At 41.7% G+C, this 27,621-nt stretch overlaps 2 protein-coding genes across 3 annotated transcripts in view; one reads left to right on the top strand and one right to left on the bottom strand.

Moving 5' to 3' along the window:
* Positions 1-1,515: 1,515 nt before the first annotated feature.
* Positions 1,516-18,545, top strand: ugl (ureidoglycolate lyase). Of its 2 annotated transcripts, none has more exons than XM_086222751.1 (15): positions 1,516-1,779; positions 5,388-5,516; positions 6,427-6,645; positions 7,567-7,657; positions 7,802-7,878; positions 8,759-8,869; positions 8,981-9,058; positions 9,724-9,880; positions 10,101-10,299; positions 11,178-11,256; positions 11,925-12,017; positions 13,121-13,193; positions 13,269-13,336; positions 15,364-15,488; positions 16,469-18,545. In XM_086222751.1, the coding sequence occupies exons 1-15, from the start codon at positions 1,774-1,776 to the stop codon at positions 16,635-16,637; spliced, it is 1,674 nt and encodes a 557-aa protein (XP_086078877.1). In that variant the 5' UTR covers positions 1,516-1,773; the 3' UTR covers positions 16,638-18,545. The 2 variants fall into 2 exon arrangements, with proteins under 2 accessions (XP_086078877.1, XP_086078878.1); XM_086222752.1 differs by having other exon boundaries at positions 1,518-1,779; positions 8,981-9,040.
* Positions 18,546-18,783: 238 nt separating this feature from the next.
* The window catches only part of LOC147250465 (N-alpha-acetyltransferase 15, NatA auxiliary subunit-like), a 30,689-nt gene continuing 21,851 nt past the window's right edge, over positions 18,784-27,621 (bottom strand). The window contains exons 16-20 of the mRNA XM_086222750.1: positions 27,454-27,562; positions 27,236-27,334; positions 26,975-27,118; positions 21,124-21,221; positions 18,784-21,005 (exon numbers count right to left, since the gene is read on the bottom strand). Coding sequence (XP_086078876.1) covers positions 20,796-21,005; positions 21,124-21,221; positions 26,975-27,118; positions 27,236-27,334; positions 27,454-27,562 — 660 coding nt within the window. The 3' untranslated portion in view covers positions 18,784-20,795. The remainder of the gene's footprint in view (positions 21,006-21,123; positions 21,222-26,974; positions 27,119-27,235; positions 27,335-27,453; positions 27,563-27,621) is intronic.

The following is a 27,621-nucleotide window of genomic DNA, read 5'->3' on the forward strand; positions in this document are numbered from 1 at the left end:
AAATCAGAATATCATTATTTTGTTGGGAAAATCTTAATTTTAAGAATGACAGTTGGAAATGAATTGAATACTGTATAGGAAGATTTAAAAACGACATCAGCGTTTACTGTAAAACTGAATGTATGATATTGTATCAAACCAAGGAAACAAACTATGCAGAAAGATGGAGTAAAAAAAGAAAATGGAAGGATGGGAAACACAAACAAAAACCAAAATAATATAAAAGAAAGGACTAACAAGATTCATTTAAGATAGAGTCTTTCCTGAGAAGAAAGGAGGAAGGGCTTGGAAATAAGGGAGGGTGAGAGAGAGGGCGTGGTAGTTTGGGAGGGCATGAGAAGACACATGCATTTTCCTCCTTGTTTTTATAGTTCATTCTGTTTTCATTTTTCTCCTTTGAGGATGTGTTTATTGAGGTGGAACTGTGTATGATCAAGGTGATGATGCTCGTTGCAAAATGTAGAACTGAGCCAAAACAGTGAACTCAGTTTACAAAAGAGTTTTCAAAGGAAAAAAGAATGGAAAAATAAACAGAGAACAACAAAAAAGAACCAAAAAAATAATGATAATAAATAAAGATGTCCTCATTGATGGGGGGGGGGGGGGGGGGACTCAGCTAAAGCCAAAGTGAAATTATAATTAGATTTGGTTTCATTTGGTTTGTTTTACACTTACAGTTCAATCTTCTATATTCACATTTACTCTTGTCATTTAGGTTTTCAGTGTGACAAAGTGTTAGAAACCTTGAAGTACTCGTTGTTTTTCATGATTTTACATTTACATCCATGTATTTTACTTTTGCTTATCCTATATCAGCACACACCTCGTGTTCATTTTGATTGTGTTGGAATCATTTGAAACATGTTTGATTCTTTCTGATTGTGAACTGACTTGCTCAAGTGATCAGTCCCCAGTAACAGGGATACTATTTGAGTTTTTTCCTCCTTTGTCATCATGAAGTTTTTGCTCCAGGCCCGAGTCAGCAGTGGAGTGGGGTGTTTGCGCGGCTGTTGTTTGTCTTTCATGACCTCTGCCCTTGAGACCTTGCTTTGGTATTGACTTATACAGTCAGTTTTGACAGAAGGGAGGAGCTCGTGGAGGATGCATGACTACACATTCATACCGGGACTTCTTCTCTGTGAGATCATTAAAATGATTCTTTTAAATTGTCACTGGGTTTTGAACATTGATTTTATGGTATTGTCAGGAGATCTTGGTTGCCTCCAATTCCTCTGGTGTGCGTGGCTTAGCACAGCGATGCCATCCTTAACAAGCTTGAACTGATGAGTTTTTTGACTTGTGAGAGCATGCTTGATGAACCAAGAAAGAGATGGCTGCGAAAAGATTTATAGTTCTGTGTAGGTAGACTCAGAGAGTGAAGCTGACGCATAGCAGTGTGGCACATAAAGAATGCTCAGGTCTTGTAACTACATTGTCCATTTGAATTTTCACTGCTAATTCTCGAAGTAACAGTTGACCTTGAATTGTCACCAGTGCTGCCAGAACCAAGGGGTCAAAGATGCAATTAGTGACAGAAATCCCATCCCAACCCTGCGATGGACTGGAGACCCATCCAGGATGAAGCCCGCCTCTCGCCCGAAGGCTGCTGGGATAGGCTTCAGCCCCCCTGCAACCCTTAACAGGATAACCAGTAGAAAATGGATGGATGGATGAATGGACTTTAACCCAACATGCTCCTGTTCAATCAGTGACCAAAAGTAAATTCAAAACCAAAGTCCACATCGATTGAGTGAACAGAAGTCTGCTATCACTATGTCTGTAAGTATCACATATTCATTTACATTGCTGCAATTTAAGCATTAAGCACTGTGGAAAAGCAATATTTGTAGGTTATGATATCATCGAATGCACAGGTTAAACTCAACGGTCCGTTATGACATTTGAACTCCAGAACAGTTTTGAGATTCAGTGTCCTGTGATTCTTGATATGTTGATTTTTCATTGGCAACTTTGCCCCGACCAGACATTTTTATGTGCATGAACTGTTGCTTTGTGTGTGTGTGTGTGTGTGTGTGCGCGTGTGTGTGCGCGCACGCGTGTGTGTGTGTGTTTGTAAAAAGATATATTAATGCCATTTGAATTAAGGTCTACTACACCAAAAAAAATTGTACAAAACGAACAGTATGACTGTTTTTTGCAAAACACAGGTGAGTTTAAGTTGTACATCCAGCACACTTGAAATTGTGCATCAGTGCAACAACTGGCTGTTTGTGGGAGGAGCAAAATATATGTCACATGGCAGTGGTTCTTACATTTTTTTAAACTAAGCCCCACCACAGAAAAAAATCTTCAAGTACCACCATTATTAACGAGGCTAAAAAATACAGTAGAGTAACAACTCTATTCAGGTACAGACACCTTGCACGGAGTTTGATTTATTTCACCTCTTCCTATTATCCATTAACTAATAACCACTGCCAGCCACTTTGTGCAAAGGTTTAAGTCTAAAACTGGCCTCTGTGCCACACAACTGTCACTCAGTAATGGGCAGCCCTCCTGCTCGTAAACAGTCACGCACAGCCAGGGGAAGCAAATACATGTGCACACACTCATATGAAAATTGTAGGATAAATCCAGATAATATTGTAGCTTGGGCCAAGGAGGTGTCATGCGGACACATGCGAGTATTGAGAATGTCCCTCAGGAAAATCCCATCACATAACTGAGATCTAAAATCCCCAAGCACATCAGACTAAAGGAATCGCTACTTGGCTAAAGACTGAGAACAACCAAGGCAAGGCAAGGCAATTTTATTTGTAGAGCCCGTTTTCACACACAGTTTGTCTCAAAGGGCTTCACATGGCATCACAACAACATCCTCTGCCCTCAGACCCTCATGGTAACTTACAACTGTCAGTTCTGCCTGATACAATATTATAAGTTGACCACTGGCCAGCATTTTTTTGTGTTATCCATTTACAAAAGTCTAACTCAAAGGGTGTCCCTGCAAACTCCTTAACTCGTTCAACTGAGCTGCTGACTTAGTTGAACAGGTTCCCTTTCAATCCCAGGTCAGGTTCGGCATCCATCCCGCCTACGCTTGTTGTTTTTATCAGATTGTCTTTCAGATGTGCTGGTTTCATGGACTCACAACTGAGAACTTCACCATATACCACATACTTGGGTCTCGGCTTTTCCGCCATCTAACTGAATCCAAAATGGGGTTAGCTTGAGTCCTATCTCCTAAACATCTTGCTTATATTGTTGCTACCTGTAGTAGCGGCAGGTGCCGTGAATGGTGCGTGTGAATGAACCAGACATGGGGGACCTCAGTCGAGTGACTGGACACGAGTCAGACCTAAATCAGCAGATTGTAACTTGTGACTTGATTGCCTAACAGAGATAAAAGGCTAAAGCCTGGTTTATGCTTCTGCGTCGCGGCCTGGCGTAGCGACGGCGTAGACCCTACGTCATCGAGCATTCGAAGTTCTGCGTCAAGGGAATGCATTGCTCTGCAATTCACCGCCAAGCCGCTAGGGGGTGTGGCTGTGTCTTTGTATGGTCTCAGGGGGCTCTTGTTGGATTCCAAAACAAAACTATTGACAACAGAAAGTCCAGTGCTTTTCTTTGAACGACTGTTTGCTTTCATGAATCAAACTGTAAACTTTGAACATGACAAACATGACTTCTTGTGGCCATTTTCTTCCGGAGACACACACATTTGTCGCGGAGGTTCTTCCACCTCTTCATACATTCAGCAACCTTCTCTGAGCGGACCAATCACAGTCCTTGACGTTCGGGTCATGACGCATCGACGCGTAGTCAGGATTTTTTGGAGGTGCATGTCAGGCTACAGTGTAGGGTCCGCGTAGGGGTCTGCGTCGACGCCGTACCTATGCTGTCGCTGCGACGCGGAAGCATAAACCAGGCTTTAGACTTCCTATCCATGACTTGAGACTTGATTTAGGCTTGCATTCAATTCCTTGACAAGTCATTGCTTTCTTCATTAATGTGTGAATTATTGATTTTTTTTTTTTCAAACGGATGTTTCCTGTTGCCTATAGGCTAACCTGGCAACCCCAATTGTGCATACATCACCCCAGCGGCTGTCAAGTGGCCGGAGCGGAGTTTTGGATGATGGGAGGTGCAGCTGGCACTGCGGTTCCCAAAATCATACAATTTGGCTTCAAATACTGAAAATTAAAAAAAGAGTAGCTGTTTGCAAGTTCTGCAGTGCCAGAATTTTTGGATGCCTCCAGCACCACATCGAATTTTATCCGGCATTTCAGGCTACACAAGGAGAAGTACCGAATTCATTCTTGTTAACCTGACGTTTGCTAATGTCCCATCCCCTTGAGTCAAAAGTGTTGACTTTACGTGATAATGACTTGTTTCATTGAATTTTTTAAAAATTTCTCCATGTACCACATGGAGTGCGCGCACAGCTGAAGAGTCACTGTCACTGCCGTATCTATTTGTCTGTTCAGATAGCATACGTGTTTCTTCTTCTTTATAAGATGTCTGCTGGAACATTTCGAGGCTAAATAATCAGATATTTTCACAAAAGACGGTGGGGATGAAACAATACAGTAAACCTCATATCTAAAGGTGGACATGAATAAAAGTCCAAATGAACGAAAATCACATTTTTGATTTTTTTGGTACAGTGGTTGGCTCTTACAGCAAGAAGGTTCCAGATTCAACGGTTTTTCTATGTGGAGTATTTATGTTCTCACTGTGCCTACATGGGTTCTCTCTGGTACTCTGGCTTCCTCCCACAGTCTAAAGACGTGTAAGTTTGGTTAATCAACGACTCTAAATTGACCGTAGGCGTGGCTGTGAGTGTGAGTGGTTGTTTATCTACATGTGTTGGCCCTGTGGTGAACTGGCGACCTGTCCAGGGTGAACCCCGCCTCTCACCTGAAGTCAGCTGGGATAGGCTGCCCCCCCCCCCCCCGTGACACTTAATGAATAAGTGGTATAGAAAAGGATGGTTGGCTTCCATCTTCCTTCAACTGCAACAAAGGATTATTTTCATTGTCATCATCATTTGAATGTCTTCTTTTGTCCATCCAGTAGAGCAAAATTCAACAACAGGATTTTTCTGTCATAAATGACAAATATGTTGTAAAGCCTTACATTTATGAGCGTGGATATCGGCAAAGGTATGACGTTTTTTTCTTGAAATAAGAATGAAACGATTAATCAGTTATTTTGAAATTATTATCGGTCTATCGAGTCTTCAATCAGGTTTTTCATTTGTCCAAAATGCAAATCCATGGAGAAAACGTACACTCCATTTATTAGACGCAGAGCAATATTATATTCACCATCATGAACATGGGAGCTCTTCTATTGACTGGGAATCAACCATTGAACAACACTGTTCCCACTCCTGTTTGTTGATAGATTCTTTTTCTCCACAGAGTCCAAATGGCTTGGAGCTGGCTCCCCCTCCCCCAGGCCTAGAGACTGAGTACGAGACTCTCTTCACCTCTGATTCTCTCGCCTTTCTCCATGAGCTCCTCTCCACATTTGACGAGGAGGTGGATCAGGTAGAACAGCTTCAACAGCCCTTTCTGTTAACAGCTTCCTTCCACTCAAAAATAACTATTTCTTAGAGATGTTTGACTCTGACAATCTGACAAACACTTCTCTGTCTTTACTATTTAGCTGTTAATACCTGGCCATAGGTCAGACATACGAGGCCAGTGTATGCAAATTCGGTGGTCGCAAAACTTCAGAGACAAGTAGATGATAAAGTGGGGCATGCTTTATCATAAGCATGCAGTCTGTTCTCCCAACTTTGGAGAACAAGCAAAGCCAGTTTGATGGATAAAGAAAAGAAACCTGGCTATTTATGTTTTTTTTTTTTGCAACTTACTTGGTCGAAGTTGCTCCTTCAAATGCTAAAACAATTGGAGGAGCAACTCGGCCCGGTGTAACTAAGCCTTGAGAAGTTGTCACTTTAGCTGCAAGCACACAGAAAACAAGATGACAATTGGTGACAATCAATCATTTTTGCTCCCTTAACAGAGGAAATATTCCTCTGTTCTGATACAGCCGATGTCAGCATCTACCCTAAACTCCTCTGCAGCCTACATTGTTCACAACGAAATACTCGTGATCCTCAAAGGACACTGATTGGTTCCAACAGTTGATGATCAAAAAGTCATTGATTGATTCAATACCTTCAAACTTGGCAGAAAGCTTTCTCGCATGATATCGTAAAACAGGATCTCACAAAACCAACTGCCTCAGAAGGTAAACACTGACTACAGCCAGCAGTTACATTTCTGAAATACTACATTTTGCATAACAGGAGATATTTACACAGTCAGAATATTTCTATCAAGGGAAAATAATTGTTAATTATTGTTGATTAATTACACCTATAAATATTTGTTAGACTTCAATCAATGGAGACCTTGCTTCACTTAACTCCGACTTCCGTATTCTGTTCAGGTTCTACGGTTGCGAGTGTCCAGAAAGGCTCACTTGGACCTTTCAGGTGACCTGCCAAGCTTCCTGGAGAGTGGCACAAATGTGAGGAGCAACACAGCCTGGCGAGTCTTACCTGTCCCACCACGTCTTCAGAGGAGACATGTGGATATTGGTGACCTGGCTCCCTGCAATACCAAGCGCTTTCTGAAAGCTCTCCAGTCACCAGCGCAAGGCATACAGGTACCCATTCTGTCATTTGTGACAAGACATGAATAAGGAATTACAGTGTAATTTGTTCTACTTGGTATGGAATGTCAATATAAATACCAAGGTAGTATTGTTGCATTTGTGCCTGCAGTAAAGAGTAGTGCTTGTGGTCACTGAACTGTGTGCACATGGGAGGTTCAATGCGCACGTGGAGAGTATTACACCCTCGTGGAGCATAATACTCGCTCGTGGAGCATAATACACGCTCGTGGAGCATAATACACCCTCGTGGAGCATAATACACGCTCGTGGAGCATAATACACGCTCGTGGAGCATAATACACGCTCGTGGAGCATAATACACGCTCGTGGAGCATAATACTCGCTCGTGGAGCATAATACTCGCTCGTGGAGCATAATACACGCTCGTGGAGCATAATACTCGCTCGTGGAGCATAATACACGCTCGTGGAGCATAATACTCGCTCGTGGAGCATAATACACGCTCGTGGAGCATAATACTCGCTCGTGGAGCATAATACACGCTCGTGGAGCATAATACTCGCTCGTGGAGCATAATACACGCTCGTGGAGCATAATACTCGCTCGTGGAGCATAATACTCGCTCGTGGAGCATAATACTCGCTCGTGGTGGACTTAATTTGATGGACATAAATTTGATGCCATGACAATGTTCCATGGTAGCAGTAACGGTGGTATTATTTGACATTTGTGATCAGGACTGACTCTAAACACTCTACAGTATTTTACAACTTGATTTAGAAAAGGGGAATTTCTGCCAGAATCACAAGATCCAGACACTGAGTAATATTCAAGGTGATTTTCGGCACCTTCTTTCACACAGGAGGTGACATTGTTTTCTCTACTTGGACTTTTGACTTTAAAACATTTCTGTTCTCTTTTTCTTTTATGTCTTTTTTTTCTTTTTGGCAGGTTGACTTTGATGATGGAAACTGTCCAACATACTATAACCAAATCAAAGGCATTCATAATGTTTTGAAGGCAGTACACAATCAGTTCTCCAGTAAGTTGTTTGCTTCACAATATTACACTGAACACTTGCTTATATGTACTTTTTCCAGGTGGAGAACAAAGTAAAATGTACAATTCATCTCATGTACCTCTCACCTGTAGGTAACATGCGGTTCATTTATCTGTGTGTTAACAGATGTTCCACACATATCTCAGGCTCCAGTGCTGATGCTTCGTCCCCGTGCCTGGAACATGATTGAGCACAACATGATGGTAGTGTGGTCCTTAAGTTTCATTCATCAAAAAATTCCAATGAAAGAGTTATTCATGTCTACCCCTGAATTACATTGCTTCCAGTTTGATAGGGTCTGAGAGGTCATCAGGAGATGGGAGAGGATAAAGACTGTGTTGTTTAAACACAAAAAGAAAAAACCCAAAAAAGGCATAGTTTACTTGAGCCTTCTCGATCCTCATAGAACAACAGCAGACAGTGAGGTGATGAGACAATACAGTTATATTCAAAGGAAATAACTCCCTGTCATGTCAACAAGTGTATATTACTGTACAGGTCTTTTAATTGCACCAAAAAGCTGTTTAAACACATTCAAGAAAAGATAAAGCCACCAAATAAACATCATCCAGCCCCTTAATCCCTTGAATTTGACAATTCAAATAATTTCTAGACTTCTGAAACCTTCCTTTTGCTTTCATTTGGGAATTTTCTGAGGGAGATGGAAAATGTATGAAGAGTTTCCATGCTTGTTGACTGGCCCTGACATGCTTGCATCATGTACAGGACCTGACATGTCAAACAATTAGTCACATTGACAATAGAGACTCAATCAATGTTGTAATGCAACAGTTGAAAAGGCCCCTGAGGCAGAACTCTGTGACAGCTGCAGCCAATGAGCAATCTTTCCTTTATCTGTCAACAGAAACACTTCTACCCAAATGTGAGCACTGACATCACTGACTTTGTCTTTTTCATATGATTTCAAGAAAATATCTTGAGGGTTTTTTTTTTTATTATTTGGTCAGACAAGATGAAGACTTTTTTCAATATCTGGTATTCTAGTTCATTGTAATTTGTTAGAATGTCATTTGTATTTGTGGAGCCTGATCTATCAATCAATTTCTATTTTTCTATATTCAGGTGGAGGGAAAGGAGGCTCCTGGCCCTCTCTTTGACTTTGGACTCCTCATGTTTCACTGTGGAAAGACTCTGTTTGATAACAAGAGTGGACCATTTTTCTACCTATCAAAAGTAATTGGCAGTTGCTCTCGCTCGCTCGCTCTCTCTCTAAAACACACACACACACACACACACACACACACACACACACAGAGTTTAACTTGTTTTCTCCTTATTTTACAGGTAGAGAGTTTCATGGAGGCCAGATTATGGAACAACATATTTGTGTGGACACAACAGAAGGTCCTTATTCATCTGAGGGTCTGAACATATCACTGCACACAGCGAAGCCCTCTGTGGTAACGCGTTCTCATGACAGTTCCTGCTCGTAATTAGGAGATACAAGAAAGTGCGGTCTGAAAGAAACCAGCGCGTTCTCGTGAGCCTGCCCTGTGCACTTTTGTACGCGCGCCGCCGTTTACGTAGGTCTTTCATCGTAGCTCCGCCGTGCACGAGAGCGTTACATCGCAACGTAACGCGATTGCGAGAGCAGCGAGACGGGGACTGGTGGCTCGCGAGTGGCAGTGATGGCACTGTCGCAGTTAATTTGCCATTACTACCTTCTCGGTTTGACACATACAGAAGCACGTTGCAATATTCCATTCATGGCTGTGGTTCTGAGTAAAGCAGTGGCCCATGTGGCACCTTTCCTTATCTCCTAATTTTGAGACCCTTTTCTCCTAATTACGAGATAAGGTGTCTGAATTGTTTGTTTTTATCCAGAGAATGCAATGCGCCTCCGTAGAAATGAGCTGACTTCTGCTCACATATCCTTTTTGTCATTCTTACTATTTCTATTCATATCCTGGTAATCTTTCAGTCGTAATACATACATCATTATCTACATTGTTGATTGTATTTCTGGTTGAATTCACTGACCTTTGTATGTTTACTGCATTTTAATTTGCACATGTGTTCATGTTTAGCTGGGCCTTCCATTAGGCAGCATCAAGGCAACTGTGCTAATTGAAAATGTATTAGCAGCATTTGAAATGGAGGAAATTCTCTATGAGCTGAGGGCCCACTCAGCAGGACTCAACTGCGGCATCTGGGATTACTCAGCCTCCTTTGTTAATAAATTTGGTGAGCTAAACATTCTGGTTATTAGCTGCTCCTATTCTTTAAGATTCTGTTTTCAACTAAACCTCAGGATCCAGTCGTTGCTTCAGGGAGAGTCTTAAGACAAATGCGCTAGATTTACGTTCATATAATTTCATAATTATTATCATATGGATTAATGACATTTTGCCTGTGACGTTTACAACTGAAATACTGGTCAAAAGGTCATGTGTTTCTCCTCCAGGTCACAGAAAAACCTTTTTGCTGCCTGACCGCAGTAAATATGTCAACTTGAACAAGCGTTTTCTGCGAAGCTACATGGATCTGTTGGTACAAACTTGTCATCGGCGGGGGGCACTAGCCACAGGAGGCATGGCTGCCCTTCTCCTTCCACCAGACCCACACAGCGACTCCTACAGGACAGTAATGACTTCTGTCACCCAGTAAGAAAATATATGCAGACGATGTCCTAATTAACCTGTCATAGTCACGGATAGACACACGTGACATTCAGGCTTTCTCCTCACAATGACCATAATGTCATGGTATAAGACCGTGGCCTCTGCAGACTCTGTACACACTTATTACAGATTATGTTGCTGTGTAACCCATGCAAACAACACAATGTAATATCAATATATATCAAATTATTTATTTTTAATTCCATCAGGCTTACATTTTGTAACCATTAAGCGGTGTAGTATCTGTTGCATTGGGCTTGTAGATGTCTCCAGGCTGGAACTCTCATCAAACATAGGAAGTTTGGAAAAGATTTGTGGAGTCCAATTTCCTGCTCTACCTCGAAATACCAAAACAGACCTCCTCGCTATGGTAACGCTGTAAGATTAAATCCCACACTATTCACAGTGACCCATCCAGATTGACCCACGAGGAGGATTAGATTAGATTTCTTTTTTTTTTTAAGGAATTTCGTGTTTCTCCCAGGGAGCATTATGACAACTTTGCCCCAAAATTCAATGGATTCTTTATTGGCCCATACTAAACTCCTTCTCCATGTGTGATGAAGCACTAGTAGTAGCTTTTGCATAACCCTGCTGACAGACAAACATCATTCACTAAGCCCCTGATAAATATGTAGGCCAATAACAATGGTAGAGGCTTGGCTCCGCCAAAGTATGGAATTGTTGCAAAACAGCTGCTCAATAGTTTTCACTGACCAATCCAACTTCTTTGAGTACAGATCCCCATATTGAATTACTGTACATGGAGCTTTTCACAGCAGGCATGGTGACAGCTATGGGTAAATGCAAGTGTAATTGATCAAAATTATTTGAACACAGTTTTTCTTCTGATCTTTTAGATTGAAATTGTTGGAGATCAAGGCAGGTGTGGATGGTTTTATGGTGTATGACCTGAACCTGATTGAGCCTATGCAGAAAGTAAGTACTTGATCATGCTCTACATATTTGTTCCTTGCTAATAAATAAAATGGATAAAAAAAAAACAGGGCTGCACGGTGGTGCAGTGGTCATCACTGTCGCCTCACAGCAAGAAGGTTCAGGGTTTGAGTCCCGGCTCGGGCACAGGATCTTTCTGTGTGGAGTCTCCATGTTCTCCCTGTTCCTGCGTGGGTTCTCTCTGGTACTCCGGCTTCCTCCCACAGTCCAAAGACATCAAGAGGGGACTAGGCTGATTGATTCTCTAAATTGACTGTAGGTATGAATGTGAGTGTGAATGGTTGTTCGTCTCTCTATGTTGGTCCTGTGATGGACTGGTGACCTGTCCAGGGTGAACCCCGCCTCTCGCCCGTTGACGCTGGGAGAGGCTCCAGCCCCCCACGACCCTTAATTGGAACAAGCGGAAGACGATGGATGGATGGATAAAAAAAGCAGATTTTCTGATACAATAACAACATACTCTCATATCTTTGTTTATTTTTATTTGTTTAAATGTCAACCTTGTTATGGGTGACAGTGTCTGTTTTTTCTTCTTATAAATTTCATTGTTTTCTCAATCATTTCGATCTCTTTCTCACTCTTTTAAAATCTGTTCTAAAATGCATTTATAATCCATTCTCCAGTGATAAGAAACTTTTGAACTTTTGCAGCTCTTCCAGCTCCACACTGAAGGTGATAACCAGCTTCAACAGCTTTGCCAGGACATCACCATAACCTCAGATGACTTGCTGTCCATGCCCTCGGTCAGTTGCAGAGAGGCCCCAAAGTTCATTTGTACAGTATAGGAAGAGGCCAACACGGTAGAGAGCTTGTTTGCAATTTGATCCAGTCTCTTGCTATTCTTTGATTTTTTTTCTGACAGTGGAGGCAACATGACTTGCTAACAGAAAGCTCCTGAATCTTGTCATCATTTTTCATATGACCCTTCATCACTCTCAGCTGTCAGCTTCAATGTCATTTGGAACCAGAGTCTGTGCAGTAGAACTGCTGAACAGCTCCTTCGTATTGTTTGGCAGGCAGTCATAGAGAGGCGATGCCTTCCAAGTCTTTCTGTTCCTTGTCACTCTCTCAACTCTCTTTTCCTCTCGTAAACCCCAACATCTCAAGTCTGACCCATTCAAGTCCTTAATTTGATTCCTCATATCCATTTGGAAATGGTTTCATTATTGAACTTCAAAACATTTTCAGGGTTTCCCGTGGAAATTTTAGAAGTTAAGGTGGCGGGGCGTGACAGGGGGTGTTGTTGTGTGATATAGACTACAGACTCTGCACTACATCAAACAATTATTTAATAAACACTAAATAGTAAAAAAATATTATGTTAAGTAGAAGAAGAAGGGTGGGCTATCCAACTTCCAGATGAACGTCGTCCCAAAAAGTTTTCTTTTTCTTTTTTCTTTTTTCTGGATGTCAGTGAAAGATGACGGCGACAAAGTGCAGTGACGTTCAACCAGCAAATGCCGCTGCTTGGACGCATCCCACGATTTGGAGGCAAACCACATAGACTACTGTATTTAAAGATTTTAAACATTGATTCATTTCCGATTCATGATATGTTTTTGTTAATGCATTCTGCATAGAAGTGAAACTGGCGTTGGTCACAGTATGGAATTGAAGGAAGGAAGTGGGATGGAATAACACAGCCAATATCTTTTGTTTTCTTTTTTTCGGATGTTAGTCAAGGCAGCAGGCGTTTGGTGCTTCGGCGGCTGCCTCGTGCTACAGGAAACCCTGAGTGTCAATTGAGGCATGACGCATGTTTTGTCTCGTGTCTCAAGAATCAGTAACATTGACTTGGCTGTAATCTCTAATAAATACATTTATACCTTGTTTTGTTTTTCTTTAGGGAGGAGTCACCCTGAATGGTTTGAAGTATAACATTGCAGTTGGTGTCTTGTTTATCGATGCTTGGCTATCTGGTAAGTGAATTCATACATACAAGCATATCCTCATCTTTGGGGACAGACAAAATGATGTGAGTACTCCGTCTCTAGGTAAAGGCCACTTTTACTTCAGAGGCCAGGTGGAAGATTCAGCCACAGCAGAAATTTCTAGATCACAGGTGAGTTTTGGATTAGAGCACAGAGTGTGCATCACATGGAAGAGTGAAAGATGCACATCCTAATTGGCTGGTCTGATTACCAACCAAGTATCCACTGGCTCCTCGTCCTTGTATTGAATTGTAACACATCGCAGTTATTTTAAATGAATGGTTTTTTCCCCTGGTTTTACACCACAAGCTGCTCCAACAGCTGTGTTCCAGCTACACTAACCCTAAAATAAACACACCACAGCATCAATGTCTATATTAACATCAGAATGCATATCTAATTCAAGTTCATCCCTCCCTAGTTACCATTTTAATTTACTGCAATACTCAAAAGGATCAGTGGTATCAGCTCAAACTGCACACAAACAGTGCTTGTTAGACACATCATACACAGATCTTGCTGTACAGTGTGATAAACACATACTCTGATTCATGCACTGTCTTGCTCCAGCCTCAAATAGGCATGCCTTGTCTTGTTGTGATTTACAGTTGTTTTCGAACTGATAAGTCACAACAAAGACATCGAGTCCCCAAAATAAGAATTTTAAATCAATTCAATTCAGTCATCCAGCCATTATCCATCAAGGGTTGACGGAGGCGGGGCTGGAGCTTATCCAAGCGGACATTGGGTGAGAGGCGGGGTTCACCCTGGACAGGTCACAAGACCATGGCAGTGCCAACACATAGAGACAGACAACCATTCACACTCACATTCACACCTACGGTCAATTTAGAGTATCAATCAGCCTCGTCCCCAACTGCATGTCTTTGGACTGTAGGAGGAAGCTGGAGTACCAGAGAGAACCCACGCAGGAACAGGGAGAACATGGAGACTCACACAGAAAGATCCTGTGGCTGAGCTTGAACCCAGAACCTTCTTGCTGTGAGGCCACAGTGCTGACCACTGCACCACCGTGCAGCCCCTCATTTCAATTCAATTCAGTTCAATTCAACTTCATTACAGACTCTGATGTCTCGACAAAAGACACAAAAATACAACAAATAGATTACATTCAAAGTCACAACAAAATATCACAATTTAAAAGAAATCCTATACCTACACCTGTACTCTACCTATACTTGTAGATGTTATTTTTCCACGAAGAGACAGCTGTACCAATGTCTCCATAACGAGGATTGGTAACAAATGCTACTAGACTGTATGTCTCATAAAGCCATAATGATTTCATTGTCTGAAGCATTTAGACAACAAATGCATACTATTTCTTAAGACAGCTATAAAAGTGTTTACTTCTGCAGCAACAAGCATGTCAGTAGTACTGCTTCATCTTGGTCTCCTTAGTAAAATTCTGAAGGCATCATTATAAGTTGGAAAGATAAAGTGGTGTACAAGATGCTCTAGACAAACACTTTCACTTCATCAGTACATTCTCAATTCAAACATGTTAGCTTGCATATACAGTATGTCTTTCAGCATTGTAAGCAAATATCACCATCAATCATTTCCTCTGTAAGAAAATGTCCATGATAATTGACTTTATGTCTGATCCGAAGATTATTTACAGACAATCTGAAGTCCAGAAATTTTAAAGATTTGTCCTCTGTGACTCCATAAATTAAAACAGCACTCTGAGTGGCCTGATCTTTCATATCCTGACCAACACAACATAAACAGCATACACCGAGGAGCTGCTGAGTACCAGCTGTACTTTGACTAAAGACCATCAGGTTATCTGTGCACATAATATAGTACACAAGAGCAGTGTTCTTGTTTTTGCTACATATTGAGGACTAGAGTATGTATTTAACCAACAGAGGGAGGACATTTTTGGAAAGTGAGGACATTTTAGCCTGTCCTCACATCTTCAAAGGGCCGTTTTAAAGTCAAGACTTGGTTTTAGGGTCAAGGTCAGAATCAGGTTCTGGTTAGGTTTAGGGTCAAGGTGAGGGGCTGGGGAATGTATGACGTCAGTGACAGTCCTCACAAAGATATAAGTACAAGGATGTGTGTGTGTGTGTGTGTGTGTGTGTGTGTGTGTGTGTGTGTGTGTGTGTGTGTGTGTGTGTGTGTGTGACAGGTATGGCAGTGGATCCGTCATCAGACTCAGCTGGAGGATGACAGCAGGCTAGTGAGCAGGAGGCTGGTGACTGACCTCACCAAGGAGGTCCTGATGGAGCTTATGTCCCCCTCTCACTCTCAGAGGTAAGCACTGAGACTCACTACAGGAGTGTCTTTTCAGACAAACAGAAACGCCTGGTAGAAGAATGTGACAAAAAGATTAAAAGTGAAATTGGAACTAGCACAGCACAAGATGGCCGAATACCGTCGGGGCACTCTCTTCTTTTCACATCCAAGAAGAAAGTCAGCTCCATCATGACCAGCACCAAGAGTAGGAAGAGAAAAATTAATTGGAGGAAAAGTCCTTGTCCAAGTGATTCCCTGGGAGATCAACAACATTTCCTGATGATCCGTGTAGGTTGCTGTTACATGATCTTTCATTTGTTCATTCCTTTAAGATGGCATTATTTCTAGAACCATACGTTTGAAGTATTTTTTAGCAAATACACTGTCAGGATCTGTGACTCATCAAGGCTCATCACAGTAGTCAAAACCTGTTTTCACTGGGAACAATTTTCAAACCGACAAATCAAGCTGGTCCATTGCAATCATGATTCAATCTCATTTATTAAAAAAACAGACAAAAAAGTGTCAGATAAGTGAGTATTGACAAAAAGCAAACAGAAAAGGTGTACATACATTCTATTAATACAGTATTTCAAAGAAAATAATTAGTAAACAGTGTGTTGAGTTTGCGCTTCACCACCAAACTTTAAATAGTGTGTCTTGGAATAGGGCACACATTAGAAAAAATCTGTGGGAATGAATATTTGTAAAAAAGTTCAGGACAGCACAATATGACTCTCCCTTTAAATTCATAAAAACCTGTTACATCTTCCACATTGACTAACCTCTCTGGGAATGGACTTGGTATAAACACTACCCTTATATCTCAAAAACCTTTCAGATCTTTTGAGTAAGTTAAAAGACTGTCATTTGGATTCTGATGATATTCTAAATTATATCTATATTCCGAGCCTGTATCCCAGTACCTCACATAAATGAAGCAGAAAATATCTGGGGTACCTACAGTGTGTGATCAGACACTGCATTTGTCTTTTCAGAATAAAACAGAGGTTACAAACTGCAGCAGACATGTTCCTGGAGGTGGTAGTCAAGAGAGTTTTCCCAGAGTTCATCACCACCTATTTGAGTCAGGACCACACCTTTCGCTGCTACAGCAGCACTGAACCGGCAGATCTGAAGAGAGACATCCATGATTCCAAACTGTGATGTCCACCTGGAGGACAGCTTCATTGTCACTGACACAGAGGACTCACCTCAAATAATGAATGTTTGCCATGAATGTTTTACATGTTCTAAACCAATAGAAATACAAGTTAAGCATTTGTGATATATGTGTGTGTGTGTGTGTGTGTGTGTGTGTGTGTGTGTGTGTGTGTGTGTGTGTGTGTGCGTGTGTGTGTGTGTGTGTGGGGGGGGCACAGTGGTGCAGTGGTTAGCACTGTTGCCTTACAGCATCACAGCAAGAAGGTTCCGGGTTCAAGCTCGGCCACAGGATCTTTCTGTGTGAGTCTCCATGTTCTCCCTGTTCCTGCGTGGGTTCTCTCTGGTACTCCAGCTTCCTCCACAGTCCAAAGACATCAAGAGGGGACGAGGCTGATTGATACTCTAAATTGACCGTAGGTGTGGCTGTAGTTATAGATACAGATAGATATAGATACACACACACACAAACATACATCACCCAAAACATAACAATGTCACTGCCGTGAACCAGTGTGGGCCATGGACCCCAGGCATGAACATGAAGCAGTACCAGAGGGTTGTTGTTTTGTTGTGGTTTGGGATTATATTGAGCATTCGGTTGGATGAAGAATTTGTGGATAATACTGGATGACACGCTTTGGAGTTTGTAAACTGTTGTTTTGGACTGTATTGCTGTTGTTTGTAGTTGATGTCTGTTTTGCCATGGGCCTCAAGGTGACAGATCTTCCCCAAAAATGGAGAGTCATGGACGTGTACTTTCACCAGGTCAGTTGAGAATCAGCCATATATTTGGGTGCAAATAAATGCCACAGAAACGTGACACCTGAGATTGACAGCTTTGTTCTCACAATATTAAGAAGCAGTCCTCTCATTGCCTTATTAACCTCTTCCACTGTTTTCCAGGACGTGTATGTATGACAGTGCCATGGTAAACTGAAACCTTGATCGATGTGAATTAAAGCTTACAGGCCAGTTTGTGAATAAATCAGCTTTCTGTTACTTTTAAGAATCCAACGAGGACTTTGTAGGAAAGAAAAAGACTAAATTGTAATGGGAGGTAAGGCAGTGAATTTTGATTGCAACTTTTTGATATTGTGTCAAATCATAAAAGTTATCACATGACACTTCAGAATTCAGAATTAGAGCAGGTCTAGAACCACAGTTTTGAACTGATTTGCTTTAAAGACATCCAACAAGCAGGCACATCTGAGACGGTGGCCACAAAAACTGCTTTTGAACAAGCAGAAATTTGAGCATACCAAAGAAAGGAAAGCTCACAGGAAAGAGGCACAGAGGGAGAGACAGAAAGAGAGACAGATGTAAAAGGAGAGACTGACAGGTCATTCTGGTTTTTAAGTGCTTAGGAGACATGCCTGAAGTTTAGTTTGCTGATGATTATCAACCAAGATAAATCTCACCCATAGACACTTTAGGAAACTCTGGCTGCAGAGAGGACTGCTGTACTGTATGTGCTGCTTCTAGATGAATTTACTGTCTCTAACAGTCTGGTCCTGACATTGTACCACCACACCTTTCAGCGACAGGTGTCCTGCTCCTGAGTGGGGATTACATGATACTGCATTTACTTCAAGTTTCATTCTGCATCATGCAGTTTTATTGTAATTCTGCGGTTCTTGTTTTTTAGAGGAAAGGTTCTATGGTCGTGAAATCAATTAAAGTGACAGATAACATTCCAGTCAGTTGAGTTGTGGGACAAAAATACATGTTTGTGTCCGCAGTAGTCCTGCTCTTTAAACATCATGCTGATAGGCCACTCCTGTCAGAGGGACCTTCTTAGCAGAGCAGAAGTAACATTGATTTCAGTACCAACACTGTATTTACTATAGAAGTTATAAAATGGTTCACCAGAGTTCTGAGATAAACTGAGTGGAATCATAGAAAAAAACAAAAAAAATTATACACACTATATGTATGTGTGTGTGTGTGTGTGTGTATATATATATAAATATATATATATATATATATATATAAATGTTTATTTATATACACACACATTTATATATACATTTTTATCAGCCTAACCTTGTAATTTTGTAATTTTAGGTTTTCCCTGGTTTATATTCATCTGTTTCTATTGGAAAGAATTCAAACTCTCAACCAACTTAAATTGAATAAACCAGTATTTATTAAAACCAGGCAATTGCACACACTGTATTTAGTTAAAGGTCTGCTGTTGATTATATGACAAAATGTGGGTTTGGTTTGAAAGAAAGAAAAATGTATTTGATGATCGGTACTGAATATTCAAAAATGAAGTGTTACAGTTTAACTATGAAGACACTATAAATGTATTCAGTGATTCTGGTGACACTACACATTTCGGAGAAAAGAAGGTACATAGTTTAGTAGTAATTCTTTTCAGTACTGCACTTTGTATGAGCTCCTACGCAGTGTCAAAGCAGGTATTAGTTTCTCCTGCCTGCAGAGGATTTTGTGCACAGCTGAAGTGAAAACGATGTTGCTATGCATTTTAAAGCAAAGAGCTGCTAGCAGTTTCTTTCTTAGGTTCATCAATGTTTGCAAGCGATCAATAGTCCATAGATAATGAACATTTCAAGTGGTCAGTGTTTGCATAGACTGTGAGGTGTGCTAAAAACCATTCAAGTCTGATCCAACTTTGAGGTGTCATTACAGTCGGTGTCAAGGGGTGCATCAGTTGATAAGCACTGGAAAGTCTATTCAGGATGACATATTTCCATCGGCCAAGTTTGCATCACTTGAGTTCCTTTAACCAAAACCCAGTTGAAGTTTTACGTTTCATTTTCAACCATTGCCTAAAATCAGCTCAACGGCAAGCAAAGGGTGATGAGACTTGCATTTTGTTTAGCATGATAATCTTCTTAAATGAACAGCTTTCTTGGTTTTTGAGTGCTATCGTTCTATACCAGTGTTACGCTACAACTAAACTACACTGTGGACATTTGACTTCAACAACACCACAACTAGTTTTGTGCTCCTGTTTTGGGGACGGTTACCTTTAGTGTCCGAGACAACCTGCTGTCGTAGACACTTAGCAACAACCGCCTTTTTAAGACACATAAAAACGGATCAACTTCAGTGGTATTTACCAATGGATTTTGTGCAGTAGAACAGAATGTTAAAATATCCTATGCTTATGGTAACCACAGACCTGATTTCCAGCATTTTAATTGAAAATGCATTCAAATAACCCATTGATTTTGATACTTTCCATGTTGTAGGACCCATTCCTATTCCACTCAGGCATGATTCATTCCCTCCAACAGCATAATAGAGAATCGCTCTAAAGGTTGTTTTTCCTTAACTCAACACTCAGTATATTTCAATGACTGTAGCTCACTCTACATACATCTCAATAAAGTCAATTGGAATATCTCGTTTTATTCATCTCTTGATGGTTGACTAAATGGGGCCAGTACACTGTTTGTTCTGTTAAGCTGGCTAGGTGAGGCACGCTTTTCATTGGACTGTTTTCTAACAGGGTCCAGCAAGACATGGAGATTGTAATTTCCTGCTCATCACCTTTTTCTCCACTATCTCAGGTTGTTGGTAGACAGTACCCTCGTGTGGCGCAGAGGAAAACTGCTGTGTGGGCAGCTGTTTTGATGCCTTCCTGTTTCTAGCAAACGAGCTTACATTCTAACCAATATAACCAGCATTATTACAATGGTACCATTTGGTTTTGCAAACATTGTTTTATTAATTTTGTCAGTTTGTAATATATAAATTACTTTTAAAAACATGAGGCAGATGCACCTACAAGAAGGACATGGCGTGAAAACACAGAAGTTATAGAAAACCTAGACTGTGTTTACAGATGCTGCCTTAGCCAGCCAGTCCACTTTTCCCAGAGTCCTCTTTCGCCTCCCCATATCATATTTATCCATGTTTTTCTTTTCAGTTACAGAACAACTGCAGACATGGCCTTTTTTATTGGTTCAAAAAGTTAAATAGGCATCATCTTCCTCTTTGTGCAGCTCCCTTCAGTTTCGCCTCTGTTTCGCTCAGTCCGTCCAGATCAGTGCAATGCAGGGGCGGCACACAGCAACTGTGGCCCACAGCCTGGGGAAGGGGGGCAAGGTCTGGGGAAATGGGTTGTTGACTGAGGCATTTGGCAGCATGCTTGCACCTTCTCATCCCCCTCTTTGCTCTTTTCCAAGCTCACATTTCATTTGCCATGTCATCATGCTCTCCTGCTGACAGGTCACCGTTGGCATTTATGGTGATGCTGTTGTCTTGGTAGCCAGGAGGCATGAAAGCTAAGCTGTAGGGGTAGATCTTATGGCAAGCAGCTCGGTAAACCTCAGCCGCCCTCTGCTGGCCCTCCCCCAGCTGAGCATCACACAAAGCCTTCAGCACCTCAGTGCAGATCTAAAACACACACACAAACACACAACTCTGTTCATGTGCATCATCAAGGGAGTGTTCTCAAGCAGAGGCAACAGGTGTGCCCAGTGTGAACCTGACATGTAGGTACATCATCACAGACCTGGAGGCTTCGACCAGAGAGTGATTCATCCAGGGCCATGGCGATCTCACGGGCCATCTTATCAGAGGAGGGCTCCAAGTAGACCATCATCTTAGCAGCTGGAATGAAGGAAACAACCAACAACAAGAAGGTGATTCTCATCAATGTCCTATAGACAACATGTGTGTCACAACATAAAGCTTAAATCATCTGTTACTGGACCATGTGTTTCATTTACACTTCATCCTGTCCTCATATTACTCAAGTCAACTTCATTTGTTTAGCACCAAATCACTACAAAAGTTCTCTCCTGACTCTTCACTAGTAGAGCAGGTCCAGCACCACTCCTTCAATGAATCTACACCCAACAATCCTCCATCAGCAAGCACATCAGGCAAGAGTGACGGCAAAAACCTTCCTTTTAACAGGAGGAACGTCGAGCTGATCCAGGCTCAATGGGGACGGCCTTCTGCTTTGACTGTTGGGGGGGGGGGGGGGGTGGGGATATTGAAATAAGGCTGATGTGCAATGATGAGTTGGTCTGGGCATCCGTTTCTATACAATCAAGTAATATTTAGGGGGAAGAGGAGGAAAAAAGAGAAATAGAGAAGGCACCATCAACCGAAAGGTCCACATTAGGAATGCACAATATTTGCTCAAGGCTATTAGAGTGTCAAAATACCATTATGAATTCATATTGTGGCGTTGCAGAGATGTCCTGCCTACAGATTAATTCTATAGACTTAATAAACATGACATCTTCATTTACATGGGTTTACATGGCAAGTTATCAGATACGCGGCTTAAGTTGCTGTGGTGACGTCATACAAAAAAAACTGGTATCATTTAGGACAAAGTCAAGGTGAAAATGTTTTCACCACTGATGATTTAACGGGGAAATGTAAAGGTCCAAAAATTTTAAATTTTTTTGAAGAGTTAATAAATGTTATCAGTCAGGATACAGAAGCCAGAGTTTGAGCTCAACATTTCAGCTGAAGCCAGCTACGAACAGTGCAATTTTGGGGCCGTCTCAAACCAAAGAACTAAACGTGCCGATATCTGTGATCGTGGCTCCACAACAGTGGTCCTGTGTCACAGTGAGAGAGGTTCAAAGACAGCCGTGATCACGGTCTTCCAAGAGATAACCTGGGAAAAACACAGCATGGACAGAGTAGAAATCAAGCATCACCATCTCACTGCGTGACCGCTGCTATGGCCGATGTCTACCAACAAACCAGCAGGAATACCCAGTAGGAAACGCAGCTGATGATGTCTGATTGACTTGTGTCGCAGAGTTTCAGGATATGGCATCGTTGTACGGTTTGCACTGAAGTTTTGCCGAGTGTTTCCATCCATGTCATACTGTGCGGCTGGCGCTAAAGAGTATCAAATGTCTGACACACCTGACTCCTTTTAACAAGATTGTAAGGGAAGTGATCACCAAAGACAGGAAATGGTCTCACGTATAATCCTCAGGTACCCTTTGAAAGATTGGATGATCACGAATCTAATGACACTGACGGTAGCCTGACCAGGAACAGCGATCCTACTTCATCATTGTGACCCCCAAACATCCTCAGAAGGGTTGGTCAATGAATAAATGAGGACTTACAGGGATAACAGAAGTACAATTCTTTTGTTGCTTTCACCAGGTCGTACAATACCCGCGAGAGCTAAGGTTTGAACAAGGGACTGACGACCAGACAACTGCTCTACATTCTGAACTACATGTTACAGAATGAGAGTTAAGCAGAATACACACATGAAGATAATCTATTCATATAACTATTTTGGGCCGATTCCCTTTGTCAAGCTAAAGATCTCAGATCTTCCTGTGGTGTGAGGAGTGCAGAGCGTGATTTATTCTTCCCAGTCTGCTTGAACAACAACTGCGGCCAACCCCCTTTGACATCATAAATATGAAACATATTCAATCCAACACTTACAATGAGAAATCCTGTTGATTGTGTGTGTGTGTGTGTGTGTGTGTGTGTGTGTGTGTGTGTGTGTGACACCATGGACAGATGAGTGTGCACTCTGTGGATTGTCAAGTGGAACAGAACGATAGCCAATTAGGAAACGAGCTGTCTGAAGATGGAACTTAGAATCGGAGGCCAAATTGGTTGGTCGGAGGCAACGACATGGCTGTGTATACAACATGTCCTTTAAAGCCTAACAAAATCGAACTGACAAGGAGGGGAGTTGGACCAAAATTTTTATTGCGATGGATGTACCACGTAGCTAAAAGCAAGCTGCATCTAGCTTTGTTTAAACTTGCCACATCAGTTTGCCCTCAAGTCATGTTTGACAGCATGACATTTTCAAGTTTTGAGAGTCGAGAACCTGGTTGGACAGAATCTGTTACAGTGTGCTGTGCTGTGTTGGTCACCTGGTTGGACAGAATCTGTTACAGTGTGCTGTGCTGTGTTGGTCACCTGGTTGGACAGAATCTGTTACAGTGTGCTGTGCTGTGTTGGTCACCTGGTTGCACACCACACATTCATGAAAATTAACTTTCAAATCTGTCATTATTTCTCATCCTGTGTGGGGGGTCTCGCATTTCTAAATCAGTTAAGATTTCCAAACCTTTTAGCGTGCACCAGGCAGAAGAAGTCCATGTTATAAAGCAAATAAATGTCGGGGACAGCTGTGTAGAACTGGAACTGAAGATATAGACCTGAACCTGAAATCTGAGAACGCTCTAGTTGCTAAACAAAGCCTCTCCTTCATTTGAGTGAGAGAGAAAGCATTCATTCAAGCAGATCAGATCCAGAACCAGCTATGCAGAAGGCAGAATCAGTGTTGCCAACTCCCCAGTCAGGAAAGGAGCTATGGACTGTCCTAAGACCCGCTACAAGTCACTCGATGATATCATCCACTAATTTGCACGCTAAGCAATTTACATATAATGGACATTACATAGTGGACAAACATCCATGAAAAATACCCATCCAGGGTGTACCCTGCCTTTCACCTCCAGGCTCCAGTCACCCCCCTGGATATCACGGATAAGAGGTATAGAAAATGGATGGATGGATAGATGTTTTGACCTACAAATTAACTTTTTTCTGCTGCTCTTATTTTATGTCACAATTCGATCAAACAGTCAATCGTGAAAAAAATAACTCGGAACAAAAAGCAGAACTGAATGAAAAACTGCTTTGACTTTAGAGTGAGAATATCTCACTCTTCAAAATAACTTCTGACATCAAAATGGCGGGGATCCTCTCTGTTCTGGCTGCAGCCAGGATTACTGTGCTGCTGAGCAGTGAGAGTGAGTACTTGGAGACTGGGAAGAGGCTCAGGAAAGACCCTGCAGCTCCGTCAGGACATGAAAGAGGCAATGGAGTGAACTGCCTTCACATCCCTTCGTTGCTAAGATGTATTGGTGTCAACACAAACATCCTCCCAAAGACCCGAAAAAAAGGGGGTCTAGAAATTTGACAGATCTAGTGACAAAATCTGCACAGTGGCATCACTGGGCAGAATGCTAAGGAACTGTAGTAAACCGTTTTGAAAGTAATGTCAACACTTTTTAAGACTGTGAAAATTTCCGCACATCAACTATGACATTATTTTTTCCTCTGAACATTATGTGTGAATGTATGAAGCTGTAGAAACTGTTTAAGAACACCTTACAACAACAATCAGCATAGTCGTAACTACTAAACCCTGATGCACCAAGTACTAAGTTGAAGTACTTCGCTGCCATGGGGTCCCAAGCTTCCACCGTATGTTAACTAGAGGCCTCGGCCTTTTCTTCAGCTATGCTCAGACTTCTTTTCCTGTTTATGGCATGTTTATAAACATTAATATACTGCAATAACATTTACTGAAATAATTTCATATTCAATTTTATTTAATATATAAATATCAGCATTTCCCTTGGGGATGAATAAAGTATTCTGATTCTGATCAATATGAGGGAACTTGAAATCAAAGAATTTTTCCCTTAAGCCTTTTAAGTTTAAATATAAGATCCAGGGATGCAGTGATCTACTTTATACTCTTTTCACACTGAAAAACACGTGTCAACGCGGGTTTGTGGACCCACGTTTGCTTGGCATTAGGGCGCATTCAAGCTTCCAGAAGTCTGAACTCCCACTGTGAGGCTGCGTGCCTGTGTTTTTCTCTCTGATACGTCATCACTCTGACGTCATCATTACACATGAACGTGCACCGGAATACTGAGATGTAAACAAACGACAACGTGGACGCCGCCGAGTTGAACATTAGCCTTGTTGTTGCGTGCACTGCAATGTTGTCTCTTTTGCAAAGCATACAAACTCGGCGCAGATTGGAAACTGTCCGAGCGCTAATTCAGCTCAGGAGGATTGAGTTTTTGGCCTGTCTGGAAGGGAGCCGAAGAAGCTACAGGCGAAGCCTGACAGGTGGCACAGTGACAAAATCAGGATGCGACAGGAAGGTAGCGTGAAACCTGAGACGACACGGCGAGCCGAGCTGAACACAGTCGCTAAACACCCGGGTCGCTTGGCAAGTGGGTCGACGCAGGTCGAAATGCCGAGTCGACCCTTACAGGGTGCTGAAAAACTCACGTTGACCCACGTTTTTGGTGCAGAGTGAAAGGGGCTTTAGATACAAGGTACAGGAGAGAAACTGGTTTTAAAAAGCTGGATCAGGAACCAGTGACAATGAAGATGACTTATTCAATCTAATTCTGTGTGAGTGGATTCTCTACAAACAATGTCATACATCAGCTGTGCACCTATATAACTATGGATAATTCTTTGCAACAAGAGCTAACAGTTTAAAGTATTTCTCACTTCCTAAAAACACTTGATTTATTATCATTTTCAAAATACAAATTTGGAGAATAGTTTTTTACATACATGTGTATTTAGTGCAAATTATCTTGGAATGTTATAAAAGAAATTTACAATCTTTCCATAAAGGTGCAAAGGACGATAATTTGAAGAAAACATGCTATTTTTAAAAGAAAAAAATTCTTCCAAGGATCATTTAGAAAAGGTGCAGATTGAAAGCATAAATTTAGCTGAAAAAACACGGTGGTGAAAATATTATTAAAAAAATTTCAACGGGTCCAAAATTATATGATACACATACATAATATTTACATTCCAGCAAGTTGGTTGATAAACCGTTGAGGCTCTCTGAGCCACTAGCATAAACATGCTGAGATCATGTGTTATCTATATTTCTTCACTGTCCTTACGAGCTCAGGAGTTGCCAAGAGTTGGACTGACTGGGGAAATAGCAGAGAAACGTGAGGCTTCTTTCCATTATCTGTCTCAAGTATTGTTGGAGAAACACAGGAGCACCATGAGGGTCAATACTGGTTCAGCATTTCTGGTCTAAACTGAAAGACTAAACAACCTAGGCTGAAAAGCCATGCTGAGGTTGCCACTTGTCTGCTGAAGGCTAAGCTAACGTCTGATGACTAACAATAGCAACTGCACACGTTACCAACTTTAGGCCTCTGTCAGGATCATGTTGTCAACGGTGGAGTGTGACAACATCAAGAAATGTATGTAGTAAGATGGACCACATGAATTATCAAGCTTACTGCTGCTATTCAAACTCTGACCATATGTGGTTAGTTGTGTCAACCTGGCAACCAGAGTAATAGATTAGCGTAACCAGAGTGAGGAGGACTGTGAGGTTTAAATGTTGTCCATTGCACCTTTAACACATCATTCAACCATCCCTCCAATGAAACCAAATTAAATTACCATGCGCAAAGTTGATCAAAGCATTTAACAGATACTTAACGACAGCAAAATCAGCAAACCAATATGGCGAGTACAGGACAGATACCCCCAAATAAACTGAATCAGTCGGATGACAACCGAGTGCAGCGTTTGAGTGTCATGTGTGAGTGTGTGCTATTCACCAGCCAATCGGTGAGGAATGGAGTTGGCATGTTGACTCAGGAAGTTCTTGTTGTAGCTCTGTGGGTTGCTCTCCCCAAACAGCCGAGCTATCTCCTGCTTCAACACCGTTCTCACTGCCTCAGACATGTCTGCACACTCTCTCACTGCACACATACGCACCCCCCCAACACACACACACACACACACAGAAAAAAATGACACTTTCAGAGTTCAAGATTATTGACATAAAGAAAATGTTCCGGCATGAACTTCTTTTGTACCTCCTTTGAAGAAGCGAACCAGACACTGGTGCAGCCATGGGTTCGAAGGCTCCATACTTACAGCCCTCTTTATTGACTGCAGCATCAACAGGTACTTCTCTGGAAGCAAAATGGAAGTTAGTTTAGGCCAACAATGCAGGAGCTTGCAAGATATGAAGTGTTCTGCTTACAGACTGTATGAGGCATTGTAACAAGCAGGCTGGCAGTGTCAGTCTCACCTTTCCTGAAGTAGATCTCAAAGGCCAGGAGGTGAGTCTCAATCTGGTTTCGTACCAGGTTCTTAAGAGGCATCAAGAACTTCACCGCCTCCTCCAGGGGATTCTCTGGCTAGAAAAGGGAGATTAAGCATGTCACATTATGTAAATGCATCAATTCAACCGGGGACA

This window comes from Aulostomus chinensis, chromosome 13 (assembly GCF_037954235.1).
Source record: "Aulostomus chinensis isolate RoL2024-O1b breed Wild chromosome 13, RoL_Achi_v1.0, whole genome shotgun sequence".
NCBI classification, from domain to species: Eukaryota; Metazoa; Chordata; class Actinopteri; order Syngnathiformes; family Aulostomidae; genus Aulostomus; species Aulostomus chinensis.